Below are 19,823 nucleotides of genomic sequence, written 5' to 3'. Positions count from 1 at the left end.
GTAATGATTCCTGATTCTGTCAGTGTGTGCGTGCATGGGGGAAATCGAATCTATGATGAATGTAGATGGAAGACCTCAGCTGGGGGGTGCATGGGCCCTTCATTACATTTATTTCTGTCGCAATGTGCTTCCTTCACCAGTATGGAGAACATTGGGATAAGTCTGAAAGCGTGCACAAGCAGAGGTACACACCCCTGGGGTGTTAGGCCATCTCAGCGGTGTATTGATTGAGCAATGTAATGAGCGCCTGCAGTAAACTCACACACACAAGCTCAGGTTCATTTCTAATGCATGTGGCTCACATGGAGAACACCTTGCAGACAAAATACATTAATTTCACGTCATGCTTTTTTCTTAATGTTTTCTGTTCATTGGCCACATTACGCATTGATCACACAATAATAATGCAATATTGTTGCATTACTGTGTAACCATGCACACGTGTCCAATATGTTGATGGATATTCATAAGGAAATACATACTCTTTTATATCAACGTTCTCCACCTTTCCCACAGCGTGGGTCAAGTCAGAATAGATTGCATCAAACATTACGTGCAATGTGCTAATTGTGGTATAATGTATGTACACAAGTCTGTTTAATCCAATTAACAAAGTAATTAGTTAGTTTTTTTAAGTAATTGAATTAGTAGCAAACTTACTCCTTCATAAATGAATAACTTGTATGTCTGTCACATCTCCCCCCTCACCAAAGAAGGACAATCGGGGGAAAAACAAACACTTTTTGTTTGTAGTTCCGTCCTGTGCCTGACTAAGTGCTTAAACAATTAGTGTCCTCAGTTCCCAAATGTTTATTGAATGTTTTTAAAAGAAAAGGTGACGTAACATGACCCTGTCCCAGCTTTTTTTGAATGTGTTGCGGCTATAAAATTCTAAGTTAATGATTATTTGCTAAAAACAATCAAGTTTATCAGTTTGAAAATTCATTATCTTGTCTTTGTAGTGTATTCAATTAAATATAGGTTGAATATGCATTGTATTATGTTTTTATTTATTTATTTATGTTTAACCTCATTGGAATTGGGGTTGTACATAGTAATAATAACTTGACCCATTTCTACCACTAAATCATGCAGTTATCCATCAAGCTAGGCCTACAACCTGCATCTTCCCTGAAGTGTCATGTGTTATTTGGGCTACAGTGTCTCTGTCATGGTGACCCACGCGCAATGCCTGCAGTGGGCGATGGTGTGTTGGGCAACCCAATGGCCAGTCTCACAGCTGGTCTCGCTAGTAGGGAATTGCTTGGAGCTGCTAATTTGCTCGCAGTCCGGCTTTGGCGCTGTCCAGAACGCCATCGTCCACTCCGTGAATGTCCATGGGTCACCACAATAGAAAGATTTCATGGAAATGTAATTTTGCTACTTACGTTCGCTAGCCTGCATGCTCGCTCTACCACGGCGGGGTCATCCAATATGTCAAGCGCCTTACAGTGTTGTTGGTCCCCACATACGTAACAGAGACACTTACAGGCAAAGATTAACTGTTTACTGAAAACAGTGCCAAACATTGTCTGCCTTTAGTTGACTACAGACACATGAGCACACGCTGTCTGAACGAACGTATTTGATTGACAGGTGAAGCACTCGTTTCCACTACTTTTTAAAAAAAACTTCTCTGTAGTGGGTCAAATTTACAAGACATATTTTGAGTCCCTTTAAGGTTAATTGATCTGATTAGTTCTGATTCATCCACAAATTGTTTAACAGACTATATGGATTTCACTGGGCACCGGGAAACCATTCCAAAACATACTATTATGGCAAAGACACCAACATGACATATGCTTCGAGGTTTATTTTTGTGACAATGGGATAAATGGAATTAATAACCTTGTCAGCAGTAGGCTACTTACCAAGATATATTTACATTTTCAAGAAAGATTAAAAATGGTGTACAGTATATCTGTCAATTCCATGTGCAAATAATCTTCTGTGAGCTCATAATTATTTAATCTTTTCTTTCACTTGTGGTGAATTTCCTATGAAAAATGTCTCAAATTCCAAACAATATCTGCTGGATTCCTTTTATTCCAACCAGCCTCCAGAGGCTACCCCCCTCCCCCCCACCTCTTTTCTATCTAGACTACATAGGAAGCTTTCCTCTTGGGAAATAGGCAGACGAGAGGAACCCCCCAGTAGGTGCATGCAATACTGTGTAATACCAGGGAAATAAAAGCTTCATAAATTCTTTATTTTTGTGTCTCTTAGAGCGCTATGTATTTATTTTCCATATACAGGCCCTTTCTAAAAAATTTGAATATCATGGAAAAGTTTAGTTATTTCCATAATTCCATTCAAAAAGTTAAACTTTCATAGATTATAGATTCAGGGCCCACAATTTAAAGCATGTATTTGTTTATTTTTTACATACTTTGGGCTTCCAGCTCATAAAACCCACGAAATCAGGAATTCAAAAAATTAGAATACTGTGAAAAATCATCCCAAATTTTGTAGGCCACAAATGTTTTTAACTGAGTGTCATACACTAATCATTGACTAAACTCAAAGCACCAGCACGGGTTTCCCCAGGTGACATTAAATTGCTTCAGTTGGGTTCAATATGGGGAAGACTGCAGACTTGACAAATGGTCAGATGACCATCCTTGATACCCTGGGTATGGGTAAGCCACAAAGGTTCATAGCTAAGGAGGCTGGCTGTGTCCAAACATATCAATGGAAGGACAAAATGTGGCAGGAGAAGATGCACCAGCAAAAGAGATGACCATGGGCTTCAGCGGATTAACAGAGTGGAATGAGGCGGGAGCCACAGATTAAAAAAACGCCACATTCCGACTCATCCTGGAGATGGGCTACAACTGTCGGGTTCCTCGGGTCAAGCCACGTCTGAGCCTGAGCCAACGTAGGAAGCATCTCAACTGGGTCAAGTAGAAGAAGGACTGGACTGTTGGCCAATGGTCCATGGTCCTCTTTTCCGATGAGAGTAAGGTGTGCCATTCATTTGCGAATCAAGGTCCGAGGGGTTTGGAGGAAGACGGGTGAAGAACAGAACCCAAGCTACTTGAGATCCAGTGTGCAATATCCACAGTCAGTCATGATTTGGGGTGCAATGTCAAGTGCAGGTGTTGGTAAACTCTGCTTTCTTAAATCCAAGGTCACCGCAACAGTCTACCAGAATGTTTTAGAGGACTTCATGATTCCTTCTGCTGAAGATCTGTATGCAGATGCAGATTTCATCTTCCAGCAGGACCTGCCCATACCACCAGAAGCACCAAAACCTGGTTTGATGCCCATACCATCACAGTGCTTGCCTGGCCAGCCTACTCGCTGGATCTAAACCCCATTGAGAATCTATGGGGTATTATCAAGACAAAAATGAGGGGCACCAGACCCCAAAAAAAAGAAGAAATGACACCGAGTTTCGAGGAAATCTGGGCTTCCATAACTCCCAGGCAATGCCACAGGCTGATTGCTTCAATGCCATGGTGCATCCAGGCAGTGATTAAAGCAAAGGGATTCCAAACCAAGTATTGAAGATTAACATATCGTTTTGAAAGTATCACATTTTGATTGATTTAATGTGACCCTAATTTATTTCATTTTTCTCTACAAAAACTGAGAAGTAAATGGTGATTTCAGAATCAGAATCAGAATCATCTTTATTTGCCAAGTATGTCCAAAACACACAAGGAATTTGTCTCCGGTAGTTGGAGAACAGACAGTCAATTTACAGAACACTTTGGAGACATAAAGACATTGACAAAAAACAATTGTGCAAAAAGATGCAGAGTCCTCTAGCACTTAGAGCAGTTAGAATGACTAATATTGCAATTTGTATCTAATTTTTATCTAATATTTCTTCATAGTATTTCAATTTTTTGAATTCCTGATTTCATGGGTTTTATGAGCTGGAAGACCAAAGTATGTAAAAATAAACAAATAAATACTTGAAATTCTTTAAATTGTGGGCCCTAAATCTATAATCTATGAAAATGTGACTTTTTGAATGGAATTATGGAATAAACTTTTCCATGATATACTAATCTTTGGGAAAGGGTCTGTATATGAGTGACAATAAATTATACCATACTCGCAGTAGAGTTGTGACATGCCCTGGGTCAATTCTTACGAACGCCAACATACTCGCACATTACTGCTCTACTCGTCTTTCTATGCCTAGATCGGACTACAGGATTTTAGCCCTGATACTGGCTCTGATTTCCCAGATCGGGTTCGACAGATTTTCTTGGCAATGACAAAACTTGCCGTGTGACATAATACACAACCAATGATTTGGCCCTACCACAACAAAATGAAAAGTCTAGCATGTTTGATTTTTTGGGTTTTGGGTTTGATCTTCCATCCAAGGTGACATATCAGCGACAAACTCTCCGACAGCGCACCTTGACATCAACGAATAGGATTGTCTTTTGTGACCGTATGTTGTCAACATACATACTTGCACCCCTTTGTCAACATTTATTCAGACGGACAAATCAATATTTACCGAAACTTTAGAGCATGATAAGACAGAATGCCGGCATGTTTACGTACAACCGTTAGTCCTAGCACTAGCTTGATAGGCTACATATCGTTATGTTGCCTGCTTGCGAGCTGTATCATATTAAAACTATGTGAACATACCTGAAGCAATCCTTGAATGAATGTCCTCTCCCGAGCACCGGTGATGACCAGCTTGCGAGCCGTATCATATTAAAACTATGCGAACATAACTGAAGCAATCATTGAATGAATGTCCTCTCCCGAGCACCCGGTGATGACCATCTCATGTTTTTCCTAATTCTGTTCTACGCCCCCCTCCCCCCTCCCCCCTCCCCCCACACACATAATACACTGACACAAGCCATTGTTGTTGCCATCGCCATGGTAACGAGTGTATCCGGTCGAGTTGACCGGTGTTTTCTGCTTCCCCCTCTCCGACAGTGTTTGATTTGACAAGATGAAGCCCAGTGATTGTAAAAGACAGGATGTGGTGGTATCATAAAACATGTCGTGTAGTGTTGCCACTGTCAGATCGAGTTACTGCTAGATTTTATGGTAGTAGTCTGACAGTGCAGTCATGAAAGACCAAATTTGTCTTGTAGTCTGATTCAGGCTGGATGGAATGTGGAAAAAGAAATAAATCACTATGACCCAGGCTGCCTTCTGCCATGTAACATGACAACTTATTCTTCTTTGCTGTCAGAGTTGCATCATCTTCTTTTTGGACTTCTTCTACAGTTTGCATCAAAGAACAACTACTACTTTTAAAGATGCTAAATACAGTTTCTTAATAACCGATAAATACCATTTGGAATGTTACTATTAACCAACTAAAATATTATCACGGTTTATTGATAAACCATTTTGTTCCTAATAGTTAGCTCTGTTAGGAAGCGATTAGCCCGACCCTCAAGAAGGTTAGGAATGAAGTTCAACTGTAAAAGCTGCGCTTACTTTCTTGTGATGCAGAAAATGACAGGTGGTGCATTTTGATTCACTTGACATTCAAACTGCCATCTCGAACAAAATAATCGCAATAAAAAGAAGAAAGCGGAGTCCCTTCAGTAAACACACAAAGAGAAGGTTGTTCCGACGACTCTAGCAAAACCAAATGTTTGTGTTTTTCAAAGAATCTCTGGAGTGACATTTGTCACTTGTCCCCCCAAAAGAAAAATCTAAAAATCCATCCATCCATCCATCCATTTTCTGAGCCACTTCTCCTCACTAGGGTCAGCGGGCGTGCTGGAGCCTATCCCAGCTGTCATCGGGCAGGAGGCGGGGTACACCCTGAACTGGTTGCCAGCCAATCGCAGGGCACATAGAAACAAACAACCATTCACACTCACAGTCATGCCTACGGGCAATTTAGAGTCTCCAATTAATGCATGTTTTTGGGATGTGGGAGGAAACCGGAGTGCCCGGAGAAAACCCACGCAGGCACGGGGAGAACATGCAAACTCCACACAGGCGGGGCCGGGGATTGAACCCGGGTCCTCAGAACTGTGAGGCTGAAGCTCTAACCAGTCGGCAACCGTGCCGCCAATCTAAAAGTCATTTTTATTATTATTTCTATTCAGCATAGTACAAATGAATCCACGGCCATGACATGCATGATAGGTATTGCCGTACTTTTGCTGTTGTTTTTTAAAGAATGAATTCAAATGAGAAACAATAGCAATGAGATAGTGTGATCATTATGATTTTACCTGGAATGGTCCACTTGGAGTGATGTCAAAGTATGCTTTCTTCCAGTCGGGGCCCTGATGACCTGATTTGGTCCACAACATGGAGTCCACTGAGGCGATGCCAATGCTCCTTACTCTCAAAAGAGCATTAAGAGTCCCTGTAAAAAGACATGGCATATTTAGAAAATGTACAAAAAGCTGACTAAATACATTCATTCAACATACCACAGTCTAATGAGATAAAATTCAACAGCAGTATCTTACTACAAAACTAGAAAAGTAGCATATTTTAACCAGTACTTTTGTATTGGGTCTCATTAGAGACCCAATACAAAATGCAACACTCATTGTTTGAGTGTTGCATGATGTCCTCATGTTTTCATGCTTTTTTTTAGGTTCTCTGGCTTCTTTGCACATTCCAAAAACATGTATTTTAGGTTAATTGAAGACTAATTTGTTCATGGATGTAAATACGAGTGTGAATGGTTGTTTGTCTATACTGTATATGTATGAGCCCTATGATTGGCTGGTAATCAGTCCAGGGTGCAATCCCGCCTCTCACCCAAAGCCAGCTGTAGGCTTCAGCTCACCCACAACCCTTGAGCACAAGTGCTACAGAAAAAAGATGGATCCTTAGATTTTAATGTTGTGGCTTTGATATTCAATTTCAGATGTTGAAACATTTTAAGATACTGACCCATGTATGATGGCTCATTTCCACCCACATATTGAATGCTACTCATATACAGTGCCTCCCTCCACCATGCTTCAGAGATGAGCTTGTGTGTTTTGGATCATAAGCAGATCCTTTTTTCTCCATACTTTGGCATTTCCATCACTTTAGTAGAGGTTAATCTTGGTCTCATCAGTCCATAAAACTTTGTCCTGAAACTTAGGTGACTCATCTCTGTACTACTTTGCAAAATCCAATCTTTGCAAAATCCAATCTGGTATTGTGATACCTTCACCCCTGGTCTGTGGAGGTTGGCAGTGATGTCACAGACTGTTGTCTTTGGGTGTTTCTTTACAGCTCTCACAATGTTTCTGTCATCAACTGCTGTTGATACCCTTGGCCGACCTGTTTGTTGTCTGTTGCACTGTACACCAGTAGTTTATTTCTTTTTCAGAACATTCCAACTTGTTGTACTGGCTAGGCCCAAATGTTTGTGCAATAGCTCTGATCGATTTTCCCTTTTCTCTCAGCTTCAAAATGGTTTGCTTTCCCCCCATGAACAGCTCTCTAGTCTTCATCTTTGCTTAACAGAAAATGCAGTTTTCACAGGTGAAACCCAAAGTTAAAAACAAGCACTATCAAATATTTAAACAATCAATCTAAAAGGCAACACCTGAGCAACTAGAAACACCAGTCACATGTTCCAATACTTTTGCTCACTTGAAAAGTGGGTGGCTTCAAACAAAAGGCGCTCTGTGCAGAGTTGCTTTAACACATCTAGATGTAAATACCATGAAATAAGAGCTGGAATTCTGAACTTTTGTCTCATATTTATCTTTTGATCTGAAAAACAAATTTCTTCAGTATACAACAAAAACAAAGGAATAGACCTTGCCTTTTTTGGGGGGGGGGGGGGGGGGGGGCTGTAATTGGCCATTGTACTATGTGCTGCCCATTTCACCAAACATATTACGTAAAACATGATCAATCTGCGTCCATCGACACACAGCATTGCTTACCTACCTGCGTATGTATATGTATGTGTGCACGTGTGTGTGTGAGCTGTCCTGGTGCTAGCCAATCAGAGGGAGAGGAGGGGGGGTTGTCCTTCCAAAAATACAAGAGACTTTTTTTCCGGACTCGATAAATTGTCATTGTTGTGGTAACACCTGGCGCGCCGCTCATGACGCAGCGAGCCGCTGGCGGAAAGGCTTTGGATCCGTAGATGCACTTGGACACTTTAGGGAAAGTTAACTATTTATTACATTTGCTAGCCCGGGAGCTAACTAGCTAGCGAACTAAGGAGTTAAACAGCTAGCTCTAGCTCGCTTTATCGTGGCGACATCATTTAAAACATGCCACTAATTGGCTGACCACAGTCTGCCTCCGGACCCAGAAACAGTCTCATTGCGCCACACCATAGCCAACAAAGAAGTTCAGTGAAAGACTGAGAAAGATCAGAAAAGGACTGATAAAGCAAGGGAAAATTTGGAAGAAATGGTGCTTAAAATTGAACGATCCATGTCATTTTTGTTTGTACTTATCCGTGGGAAGTTCCCACTGGGAATACTTATTAAAATGGTATAAAATGTGAAACGCCATTATGAACCAAAACAAACTTTTTGAGCAAGCATAACCTCTCACACAATTCAGGTGTTAAGATTTATTAAATTAAAATATTTAAAATTGTTTGAGACTTCAATGTTGTGTCATGATGTCAAAACATATTCTGACTTTTTTATTTTTCTTAATTACTTTATTTGAACACGTATAACATTCTCTTTTTATTTACTTGCTCTTATTGTGAAATGCAGTTTTATTATTATTTTATTATACTTTTATTTAGTAAATGAGAGAACATTATAAAGTTGTGTTCATATGTTTGATTACCAGGGCATAATTTGTAAGATGTGTAAAATTCTTTATTATAGTCTAATATCATTATATCAGTGGTATTAAAAAAAAAAAAAAAAAAAAAAAAAAAAAACATTAACAATACTCTGGTTTATCGTGAATGTTTTTGGAAAAATGTATTGTTGTAAGAAAATTTGCTATCGTGGCAGGCCTAAACATTTAATATACTGAGAGAGAGAGGAAGAGCAATGGATAACTATTGTACAAAGAGTAACAAAAGAGTATCAACTCCAATAAAAATTTGCAGTATAGCGGGACCGGAAAGCAAGAACCCTGATATAGCGGAGGATTACTGCATCTGTATTCTGTGATGAGAAATCGCAGGGACTCATTGTTCCAGGGCTGGGACTCATTGATTCCATGACATGTGTATCCCGGGACTCAAATCGTGTCAAGCGTAAAATGATTTATGTATCTATGCTCTTAAGTCCAATATTAACCAACATCCAGTCTTTTAACACATGCATAGGCAGTGGTGCTAAGGTATTTTATGTGTTTCCATTTGGTGGAAGTCTGTTTTTTTGCAAGAAGATTTATCGCTCCGTATGCCCACAATTGTTCTCCTTACCCTCACGGGTGACATTTGCATGTTTTGGAGGTAATGTGACTCAAACCTTGAAAAAAAATCAAGTTAGTAAGCAATTAACGTTGTAGTCTGTCACAAGGGATGTGTGCCAAGGGTAAATGACACAAAGATTATTATGTATTGTGAGTGAATCAGTGGAAGATTCTAAAATCATGTTGCTTAAACTTTATTCAATTGCATTATTGCATGTGTTGTACTAAATTACTACACTTGTTGGTAATACAACATGTCCTAGCTGGGCCAGTGCAGACCTCTTAAGTAAAGACAATTATGACTTTTTGTCACTGAGAGTGTAGTATCTTGCTCGCCTGACCTCTGATTCAGTTACCACTCAGTGACAGTGTGAATGTAAGTGTGAATGGTTGTCTGAAAACATGAAACATGTTTTCATTTGTTGTTTAGCTCCACAATTGTGACTGACTAGTGACCTATCCAGGGCTTGCATTTCACCTATAGACTCCAGCTCCTCACAAATCCGGACAGGATCTACACACTGTACTGTCACAATTGTGGAGCTAAACAACAAATGAAAACATGTTTCATGCCATTATGTTGACAACAAGGCTGTCCATTGACCGCTACACCCATTGTATTCAAGACAAGCCATGGCTCACAAAACAATGATGACAAAAAACGATTGCCTTCACTTTGGTTTAATGATCCAAGTCTCAACACACTTGGATTAGGAAAGCAACAGCTTGATAGCCATCATACGAAGCCATTAGAACATATGGACATTCAGGGCATGAAAAGTAATATGGTGATTAAAAAAGGCAAGTTTAGAAGCCACATGCCACAACCCGTTCATGATGGGTGCCATGTTTACTTGACATTTTTGAAGGGAATTTGAGTGGATGTAACACACGAAATACACAAAGGCTAATTCTTACTTTCACCTTCTCTGTGCTATCATTACAAAAGCCGACACACACACGCACACAGCCACCCACCCACACACACAGTGAACCAGAGAGGTGTCTATATACTGTGGTAAGGGTGACTGTACTGTGGGGTTCTTATAAAAGCAGTGGACAGCAAAGCTCTATTAGAGCTTTTTGCAGGGTAAACACACACACACACACGCACACGGACACACACACACACACATATACACACACACACACACACATTAGTGGTGCAACTGTTCTATTTGGCCAAACAGAAATATGCTGACATCGATTCTCTCCTCGGTCTGACCCTCTTTGGCCTTGAGGCTTTTAGAACAAACACAAAACCCAGCAAACAAACATGTCTCCCGCTGTGTTATGCAGCAAACACTGGACCTCATGCTAACCATTAAATCAGCTATTTTTGCTTTTATGTTTTCAGGGATTTCTGCTGCCCGATTGGTCACCATAGGCCATAGAGAAAATAATTACATACAATATTTTATGAGCGCATTATGGTTTAGTGCCATGGTTCTAAAGCGTAGACAACAAATATATAATAAATAATGAAGTCTAACCGAAAACTAAAGTTGAGCGCTCACAAGGTCAAATTTTGACCAATTTCACACAAAACATTCAAACCGCAAGATATCACACAATAACTCAGTTCAGTTCAGTGCAAATCCAAATATTTAATCAATCCGTGTTTTGCTCTCTTGCGACAACCAGAACCTACATTGCAAAGTGATTCACAAGGTGACTAAACTTTTTTTTAACCAGTTTTTATCAGGTTGCCATTCATTCATCTTCCGTTGCGCTTATCCTCACTAGGGTCGCGGGCGTGCTGGAGCCTATCCCAGCTATCTCTGGGCAAAAAGCGGGGTACACCCTGAACTGGTCGCCAGCCAATCGCAGGGCACATACAAACAAACAACCATTCGCACTCACATTCACACCTACGGGAAATTTAAAGTCTTCAATTAACCTACCCTGCATGTTTTTGGGATGTGGGAGGAAACCGGAGTACCTGTTGAAAACCCACGCAGGCACGGGGAGAACATGCAAACTCCACACAGACGGGGCCGGGATTTGAACCACAGTCCTCAGAACTGTCAGGCAGATGTGCTAACCAGTCATCCACTGTGCCGCTATCATGTTACCAGTGCTTGTCTTATTTTTACTGCCTGTACAGTTAGCAAAAGTTTCATGATGGCGACAACTTATCCCTATAACTGATTCTTTTTATTTTCATTTCCTATGTATTTTTTGGGGAAATCTTAAAACGGTTGTGTGTTTGACCTTCAAGCTTCCACTGCACTCATAACAATGACTAACATTATTTTAAGCACTTAAAGTTGCTTACCATCTCAGCCAGGCACTATTCAACATATGCCCAAAACATTTTTCCTGATGTAAATCACACTGGAATTCTTTTAATTAAAAATCTCAACCAAACGAATGTACAAGTGAAGGATCATTTAAATAACCATTCCTTTGCCTTCCATCACTGTGGCATCAAAAGAATATGACGGTTCCAAGTCAGCTTGCCAATTGGCCCTGTGCGAAAATGGAGCCAAACTAAACCAGGACGGCAGAAACTTCATTAAATATTGTTTATGTGCTGCTGCCAGTGAAGTTGCATTAAGGAGAACTAAACTACCGTATTTTCACAACCATAAGGCGCACTTAAAAGTCTTAAATTTTCTCCAAAATGGACGGGGCGCCTTATAATGCGGCACGCCTTACGTGTGCACCGAGTTCCAAAATCTGTAAATATTGTTGTGTGACTTTGATGAGCGCTCCGCTTGACTGACTGGGAGCATTTCCTGCCGACAGGCTGCTTATATAGAGGAAAGGCGGACGTGACTGAGTACAGCATGCGGACGTTAAAGGGGGAAGGGTGCATGACAGAGGACGCTAAAGGCACGCCTCCAGTAGGTATCTAGCACCGGGGTGTGCATTGTGCAAAACAACATCGGTTTGGCTAAGGACCCCCGAAAATGGCACCTACAAAGAGACACGCTATCAGTTACGCGGAGGAACATGGGAATCAAGCAGCCGCGAGAGAATTCAAGATCAACGAATCCATGGTTTGCAAGTGGAGGAAGCAGGAAAACGAGCTTCGTCAAGAAGACGAAGCTGAGTTTCCGCGGAAACAAGGCGAAGAAGTTGGAAGACCAACTCGAGCAATGGATTAATGAGCAAAGAACAGCCGGGAGAAGCGTCTCTACAGTCACCATTCGACTGAGTGCAATAACTCGGAACTCGCCATCATTCTGGGAGGCTTGACGAAAGAACTCCAACCGCTGGACATCGGTGTAAAAAGGGCGTTCAAAGTGAAGTTGCAAGCGGCGTGGGAGCGATGGATGACAGATGGCGAACACAGCTTTACTAAGACTAGAAGGCAGCGCCGGGCGAGTTACGCCACAATTTGTGAATGGATTGTGGATGCTTGGGCTAACGTGTCTGCTTGCACTGTTGTTCGAGCTTTCGTAAAAGCCGCACGGCAACGAGACTGACTCCGACGAGTACGAGAGGGAACCTGCCGTGTTTGATGGAGTAGTTGCCCAGCTGTACATTTCGGATTCAGAAGATGAGGACTTTGATGGATTTTTGGATGAGGATTGATAAAAAAATAACGTGATTACATTGTTAAATACTTCAATAAAGTACAACCGAACTCAGTTTTGCTCCCGCTGCCTTGTTCAAAACATTGTTTTAGTGTGAATGCATGGTACCGTATGTTAAAGCATATTTCCCAGACATAAAACACCTGAAGCAATCCGGAATTTTTTATTCTGATCCTCCAAAACAAATGTCCTTAAATTAGCTTAAATACAAAACATGATGAATATTGTATATATATTTTTTAACTATTCTTGTCTCCACGCACATCTTCTCTTTTATCCTAAATATTGAGCATGTTTAACATTTACGACTGTTGACTACAACTTTTTCTGATTCAGATCGTTGCGAAACTGAACAACACACAGTATTTTAAACGCTGGAAATGTGTCATGATCTAAGCCCTGCATTTCCTCTTTTGGAGCTTGGCTGGTGCCTCCCTCCCTCCCTCCCTCCATCTCCCTCTCTCTCTCTCTCTCTCCCTCGCTCGCTCTCTCGCTCTCTCTCTCTCACTCTCTCTCGCTCGCTCTCTCTCTCTCTCTCTCTCTCTGTCTCTCTCTCTCTTCTCTCCCCCCAGCAATTACCACCTCCTCGCCCGCGCACCTGTTCCCAATCAGCACTCATCACTGCCTGAATATAAGCCTGCCTGACCCAGGGATCTGGCGTCAGAGTATTCTCACTCGTTTGTGGTACACAGGCCGACTCTGGTGTGTAAGTTATTATCCGACGACACGCACCTGTACTCACCCACTTGTGTTCTCTTCCGCTTCCAGTGCTCCTCCCGTGCACCCCACTTCGCTGCCCGCTCCAACCACGGTGTCAAGCTCTTCCACCTTCTCACGTTCCCGCTTCCTACACATTTCTTGTTCCTACGGACCACTATCATGCCTTGGATACATGGACTCTGAGCCATTTCTAAATAAACCACTCTCATCTACTCCCTCCACCTCAGTCTGCTTTTGGGTCAAGTCCAATTAAATACGATTACGTATCGTGACACAATGCAGGCTTTAAAATGAATAACTGGCTAAATTAGTTTTATACAACTGTCACAACTCCCTTGCAGTACTTTTTTATTGTCCACATTTCCATGCACATTTCATATAGTCCACATTAATGCAAATGCACACTTGTAGTGATAATGTCTTAGTTGGTCCCCACTTTTAATAACCATTAATTTCAAAGTCCCCTTGTTCCACAAGATGACCAATGTTTGGATTAGGGTACCCTATTGTTAGCGAGCCTTTGTGAGCATGTATTATTATTTGTGCAGGTTTTGTGATGTTCTTGTGGAAATACTGGAGGTGTGTGTCTGCGCATGTGTGTGTGTGAGTGTCTGTCTGTGTTGAGTTCTGTAGGCTCCGAGCTGGATGCCTTCTTGCTGTGTGACAGAGCATATTGTGAAGGACAGTTTACCCAAGTGACTGATTGTGTTGTGCTATTGCCATATATCACACACCCACGGCGGCCCTCTAAAACACACACACACACACACACACACACACACACACACAAAGGCACAATTGTAAACTAAACTAAACTATTGTCAAAACTATCAAGCTCTACCAGTGTAGGTCACGCACAAAGTTGAGATTTGGGATTGGATCTGAAAACCTTCCCTGAAGCCAAACTTGCCAACCCTCACAACTTTTCGGTGGCATCCCATATTTCACTTCGCTCTCCTGGTGTCACATTTATCCTGTATTTCTCCCAATTTTTGGAGTTGCCATTAGATTAATTAGTTTAATAGTAGTATTTCATCTGGGCCAGATAGTGTAGGTCATATACAGTATTCTCGAAAGCCGTTGACGAGCGAATGAGAGCGATTTAAGTAAATGCAAAGTTCTACAACAGTAAAAATCAAGCAAATTTCCATTGTTGGAATGGAAAGTTTTATAGGCCTTAATGCAACATTTAACGTTCCAACTGTCAAGCATTGGTTCATACAGCAATCACACAGGATGGTGAAAAAAAAAATGAAAACATAAATCCGCTGTAAGCAGTCATGCCAAATTATATTTTATATGGTCAAACAAAACGGCCTATTTATAATTTCACAAACATGTTTATAATTGCCATGCAATATCACAGTGTGTTCATACAAAGGCCAATGAAACAGGAATTTAATGATATCTAGCACTGAAAATGTCAAAACTGACTTCTGTCATAATGTCAGGGTATCTGTAGACTCAAGACGAGCTTTTATAAATGGCCATTTGGATAAAATTTAAGACATCACATTCAGTAAATGTGACCTATTTGTTGGCAATATCTGAACAATGTTAGAGTGGATATAAAAAGTTTACACAACCTTTCAACTGCCAGGTTTTAGTGGTATACCTTAAAAAATGAGCCCAAGATGAATGATTTTAAAACTTTTTCCACTATTAACCTGTACAACTCAATGGACAAAAATAAATATTTTCAAGAGAGGGAATAAAAATAAAGAACTGAGAAAATGTGGTTGCTCAAGTGTGAGACGTACAGGTGGTGGGTGGGTCTCTCTCGCTCTCTATATATATATTCATCCATCCATCCATTCTCAACACCGCTTATCCTGGTTAACGTCGCGGGATGCTAGAGCCTATCCCAGCTGAGTTCAGGCGAAAGGCAGACTACATCCTGAACTGGTCGCCAGTCAGTCGCATGGCACATATAGACACAGACAACCATTCGCACTCAAATTCACACTGTCACTGAGTGGGAACTGAACCCACGCTGCCTGTACCAAAGTCAGGCAAGTGTACCACTACACCATCAGTGACTCTCTCTCTTTCTCTTTCTCTCTCTCTCTCTCACACACACACGCACACAGTATATGTCCCGCTGATTGAAATTATTATTTTTTTATTGTTATTTTTTTATTTTGAGGTTTGACGGTTAATATATGTACACCTTACTTTACTCCAATGTTCCATTGTGTTTCTATGGGGATCTCAAGGGGCTTTAAGTGTGCAAATGTTATTCTCTTTTTGTTCACTCACCAATGTGTTTTCCCTTCATGTGGTAGTAGAAGGATACACAGTAAGGGACTCGACTAGACCCCTTGGGCCCCCTGACCGTGGTCATGTTAAAAAGTGGAGAGAGCAGACGAGCCTTATCGCCTTGAACTCGTGGCCGCGAAGCTTCGATGTACATGTAGTAGCCTGTGAAGAAGAAAATGGCATTCACAGGTCTGCACTGCTGTGTGGAGGTGTGTATTAAAATAATTCCCATTTCCTCACCCTCTTTGGTTCCACTGCGGTCCGTCTCTGGGCCTGTATTGGCAGACCGTTTGGGATTCTGGGTCATGTGATTCTGTCGCGTCCAGTCAAAAACGTCACTTCGGTCTTGTGAAAAACCACAAATTCTTTCATCCTCAAACCCACAGACGTGGTCTGTTGTGTAAATGTGAAAAAACAGAGTGACAACTGTGTTATATTAGGGACATGAGATGCAGAACATTTCTGATAATGAATTCCTTTTTCTCTTAGACAATGTTTAACCCCTAAACCTCAGAAGTCTGAGGTGGTAAAATTATTAATTCACCCAAAGGTTTAGTGAAAAATACACCTTTAAAGTCATAAAACAAGTGCAAACCATCATCATGCATGTCATGCCAGACATCATGACCTAATTTTAATGGATATCAAAGGTTTTCTTTTCATGTGATGTTCTGTTGGTGAGTTTTACTACACAAAAACGGAACCAAATTGGCATTTTGCAACTTCCCAGCCTGAATCCGCCTGACAGATTGGATGGGTTTATAAAGAGAACTTGGTTCAACCTCAAACTGACCCAACTAGAAGGCAAGTTTAATGAAAAAGCCTTCTGTGTTCCGGAGTGCTTTGTATCTTGGGATGTACATGGGTTAAAATCGATACTTGCTCGCAATGAGCCAGGAAAATGAATCAGTGCCTGACCTGGATTACCATCAAAGTATGTTGCCCTTATTGCTGTTGCTGTGTCTAATTCAAACCGCTGACCCAACTCCCACCCTGCTCATGTACATGCACACACTGACACATCCTCCCAAAGAGCACAGTGTGACTTTTTGTGCTTTTCTTTGTGAAGAGCAGAGAAGTTGGAATGAAGCCAAGTGCAGTTTATCAACTGATCTGGACAGGGAATGCTCCTAGAATGCCACTAAATAGATCACTGCAGGAAACGCCTCAGTGGTTACTTGCAAGGAGTGTACTGTACATTAAAGAAGGGAGAAGGGTAACATTTTAGGGACTGGATGCCTTTGCAGTAAAGCACATCCAGGGAACCCTATTCATTTGGAACCGGAACAGCTCAGAATTTAACCTAAAATTTCATGACAATTTGGTTCAAAAGTCAAGTACCTGACCAAAAAGAAGTGAAGTGTCATCTGATCTCCCTTGCATGCCAGAATGCAGAAATACTGAGGTGCTAACTTCACAACCCTGGGAGACAATACTCCATTTACTTAACCAATCACTGGTATAAAAATTTAGGGTTTAGTTTGCTCCCAAATGGTCAGGACAACAGGCAATTTGCAATGACCCAATCAAAAAAGGAGCACTATCAGCTGAATATTCCAAATGCGTTTCATTTTTGTGTTTATATCCAGTCACAAGGTGTTGGTGATGATGATGATGATGATAACCTAAGGAGAGTCCTAAGGGAGCAAATTGTTCTACTCGCCCTGGGTGCTTTGTCAGACCAAGGAATCGTCTCACTTTCTGTATTCCAGTTAGAGGACTCTGGTATACCTGAAACTCCACACCAGGAATGAATTTTAATTCAACATTTTTAAAAACTTTTTAAAACTTAGTTTACATAATGACATCAAAGAACGAAACCCAGAGCTCATCATCTTCACATTCAAATGAGCAAGCCAAGTGTAACATGATAAAGTCAGCTCAGCCTATTGATACCTCAGTGTTGACAGTCCATAACAAGCCTGAGCAATCACACTCCAGTCACTTCAACAATATGTATTGCATGGAATTTCTTGCTTTTGATTTAAAATGGTCATGAACCCAACCATCTCCTCTTCGTATTTCATTTCAGTTTTCTGTTTTATTTAGCCAATTAATTATATCCGAGCTAGTTGCTATTTGCATGTTTTTGTAATGTGGGATCAGTTTTTTTTTATACAGTTCTTTCTTATTGCAAGTAATCAACAGTAAGTTTCATCAATAAATTCATTCATCAGGCCCTTCTTCATTGGACTCATTTACATACCATATCTGCTACTCCCTGTGAGGAGGAGGAAGGGGGGGGGGGGGGGGTGACATGTTAAGTATTTTTTTCTGGAAGCTAATCTTTTACTTTTCACACCCTGCTCCACGAGACCCACTCATTTCAATTTGCACCGTTGTTCTCAGTGTTGTTTCAATCTGCATTTGTTTTAATTGGATTGTCCTGGCAGTGCTGAGTGACATCCGTGCCAGACAAATGTTGTGCATCTCCTACTGACGGGGACAGAGAGCGTTCGGCAGGCTGATAAAGACAGAGGGAGGGGTGTTTGAGATGCTGGGAGGGTAACGGCAACTGTTCTCAGTCAATGCTAGACATAAGTGAAATATTTTACAATTATTATAGCCGCTTATAGGCCTCTTCGAACAACCCAGACCAAAAATATTTTTTTATTATTGATCTAGGCACAGTGGACGACTGGTTAGAGCATCTGCCTCACAGTTTTGAGGACTGGGGTTCAATCCCCGGCCCCGCCTGTGTGGAGTTCGCATGTTCTCCCCGTGCCTTCGTGGGTTTTCTCCGGGCACTCCGGTTTCCTCCCACATCCCAAAAACATGCATGGTAGGTTGATTGAAGACTCTAAATTGCCCGTAGGTGTGAATGTGAGAGCGAATGGTTGTTTGTTTCTAGGTGCCCTGCGATTGGCTGGCAACCAGTTCAGGGTGTACCCCGCCTCCTGCCCGATGGTAGCTGCGATAAGCTCTAGCACGCCCGCGACCCTTGTGAGGATAAGCGGCTCAGAAAATGGATGCATGGATAATTGATCTAAACATCCCTCAATTAAACACAGAAACTAAGGACAGTACTGACGTTAACCATCACAGAATCACATAGTGCATTAAAAAATATGCAGTCAGGAAGAGCCTGGCCCGGAGGGTTTTTCAGTCGAATTCATTGAACATTTCTGGTTAATATTAGCATCTCTATTTTTTAGAACAGTCAAGGAGATAAAAGATAAAGGCCAATATAGTAACCTTATGAACATAGCTGCAATCAAACTACTACTAAAACCAGGCAAAGACCCCACTCTCCTGGCTACTTATCAGCCCTTATCACTGATTAATGTAGATATCAAGATTATCTCGAAAGCCCTTGCAGCAAGACTTGAAATAATCCACCACCATGACTAGACAGGTTTCATTAAAGGTCAAAGTTCCACAAATAATGCCAGACGTCTATTAAATTTAATAAGCATGTCACAGCGTGAAAACCTAAAAGCAATCATCATGTCACTTGACATAGAAAAAGCTTTCGATAAAGTTAACTGGTTGTTCCTATTTGTAGTACTTCACAAATTTGGCTTTGGAAACTCATTTATACATTGGATAGCAGCATTATACAATTTGACAAAAGCGCCAGTTGCCACGAACAGGATAACATCACAAAGTTGTAGTCTACAAAGAGGAACCAGACAAGGGTGACCACTTTCACCAATGTTATTTGCAATATTCATTGAAACACTCGCAAACGTAATGCGTCAAAATGCTAATATTAAAGGTATCTGCTCGCCAATGACAGAACACAAAATCAATTTGTATGTGGATGACCTTCTTTATTTCCCCCCAAAATTGTGAGCCTGCGGCCTCCTCTGGGTGGACGGTTGGGCCAGTGGACCATCTGGGGTCCCTCAGTGTGGGTGGTGTCTGGTCCACTGGCTGCTTTCAGGTGGGCTCCTGCGCCAGGTCACTTTTGAAGGTTATTTTGCATGGTGTCAATTCACTGGCATGTGTCCCCACATACTCACCTCTGGGATTTATTCACTTGGT

General features: G+C 41.3%; 1 protein-coding gene across 2 annotated transcripts in view; it reads right to left on the bottom strand.

The window, feature by feature from the left end:
- Positions 1–19,823, bottom strand: part of LOC133397153 (MAM domain-containing glycosylphosphatidylinositol anchor protein 1) — a 264,188-nt gene that overhangs the window by 20,961 nt on the left and 223,404 nt on the right. For both annotated transcript variants that reach the window (XM_061667731.1, XM_061667740.1), the window contains exons 14-16: positions 16,077–16,229; positions 15,837–15,998; positions 6,189–6,325 (exon numbers count right to left, since the gene is read on the bottom strand). In XM_061667731.1, the coding sequence (XP_061523715.1) occupies positions 6,189–6,325; positions 15,837–15,998; positions 16,077–16,229 (452 nt within the window). The remainder of the gene's footprint in view (positions 1–6,188; positions 6,326–15,836; positions 15,999–16,076; positions 16,230–19,823) is intronic.

The sequence above is a fragment of the Phycodurus eques genome, chromosome 2 (genome assembly GCF_024500275.1).
Source record: "Phycodurus eques isolate BA_2022a chromosome 2, UOR_Pequ_1.1, whole genome shotgun sequence".
NCBI classification, from domain to species: domain Eukaryota; kingdom Metazoa; phylum Chordata; class Actinopteri; order Syngnathiformes; family Syngnathidae; genus Phycodurus; species Phycodurus eques.
The sequence above is the reverse complement of the archived record's forward strand: the minus strand, read 5'-3'. Positions and strand labels throughout refer to the sequence as shown.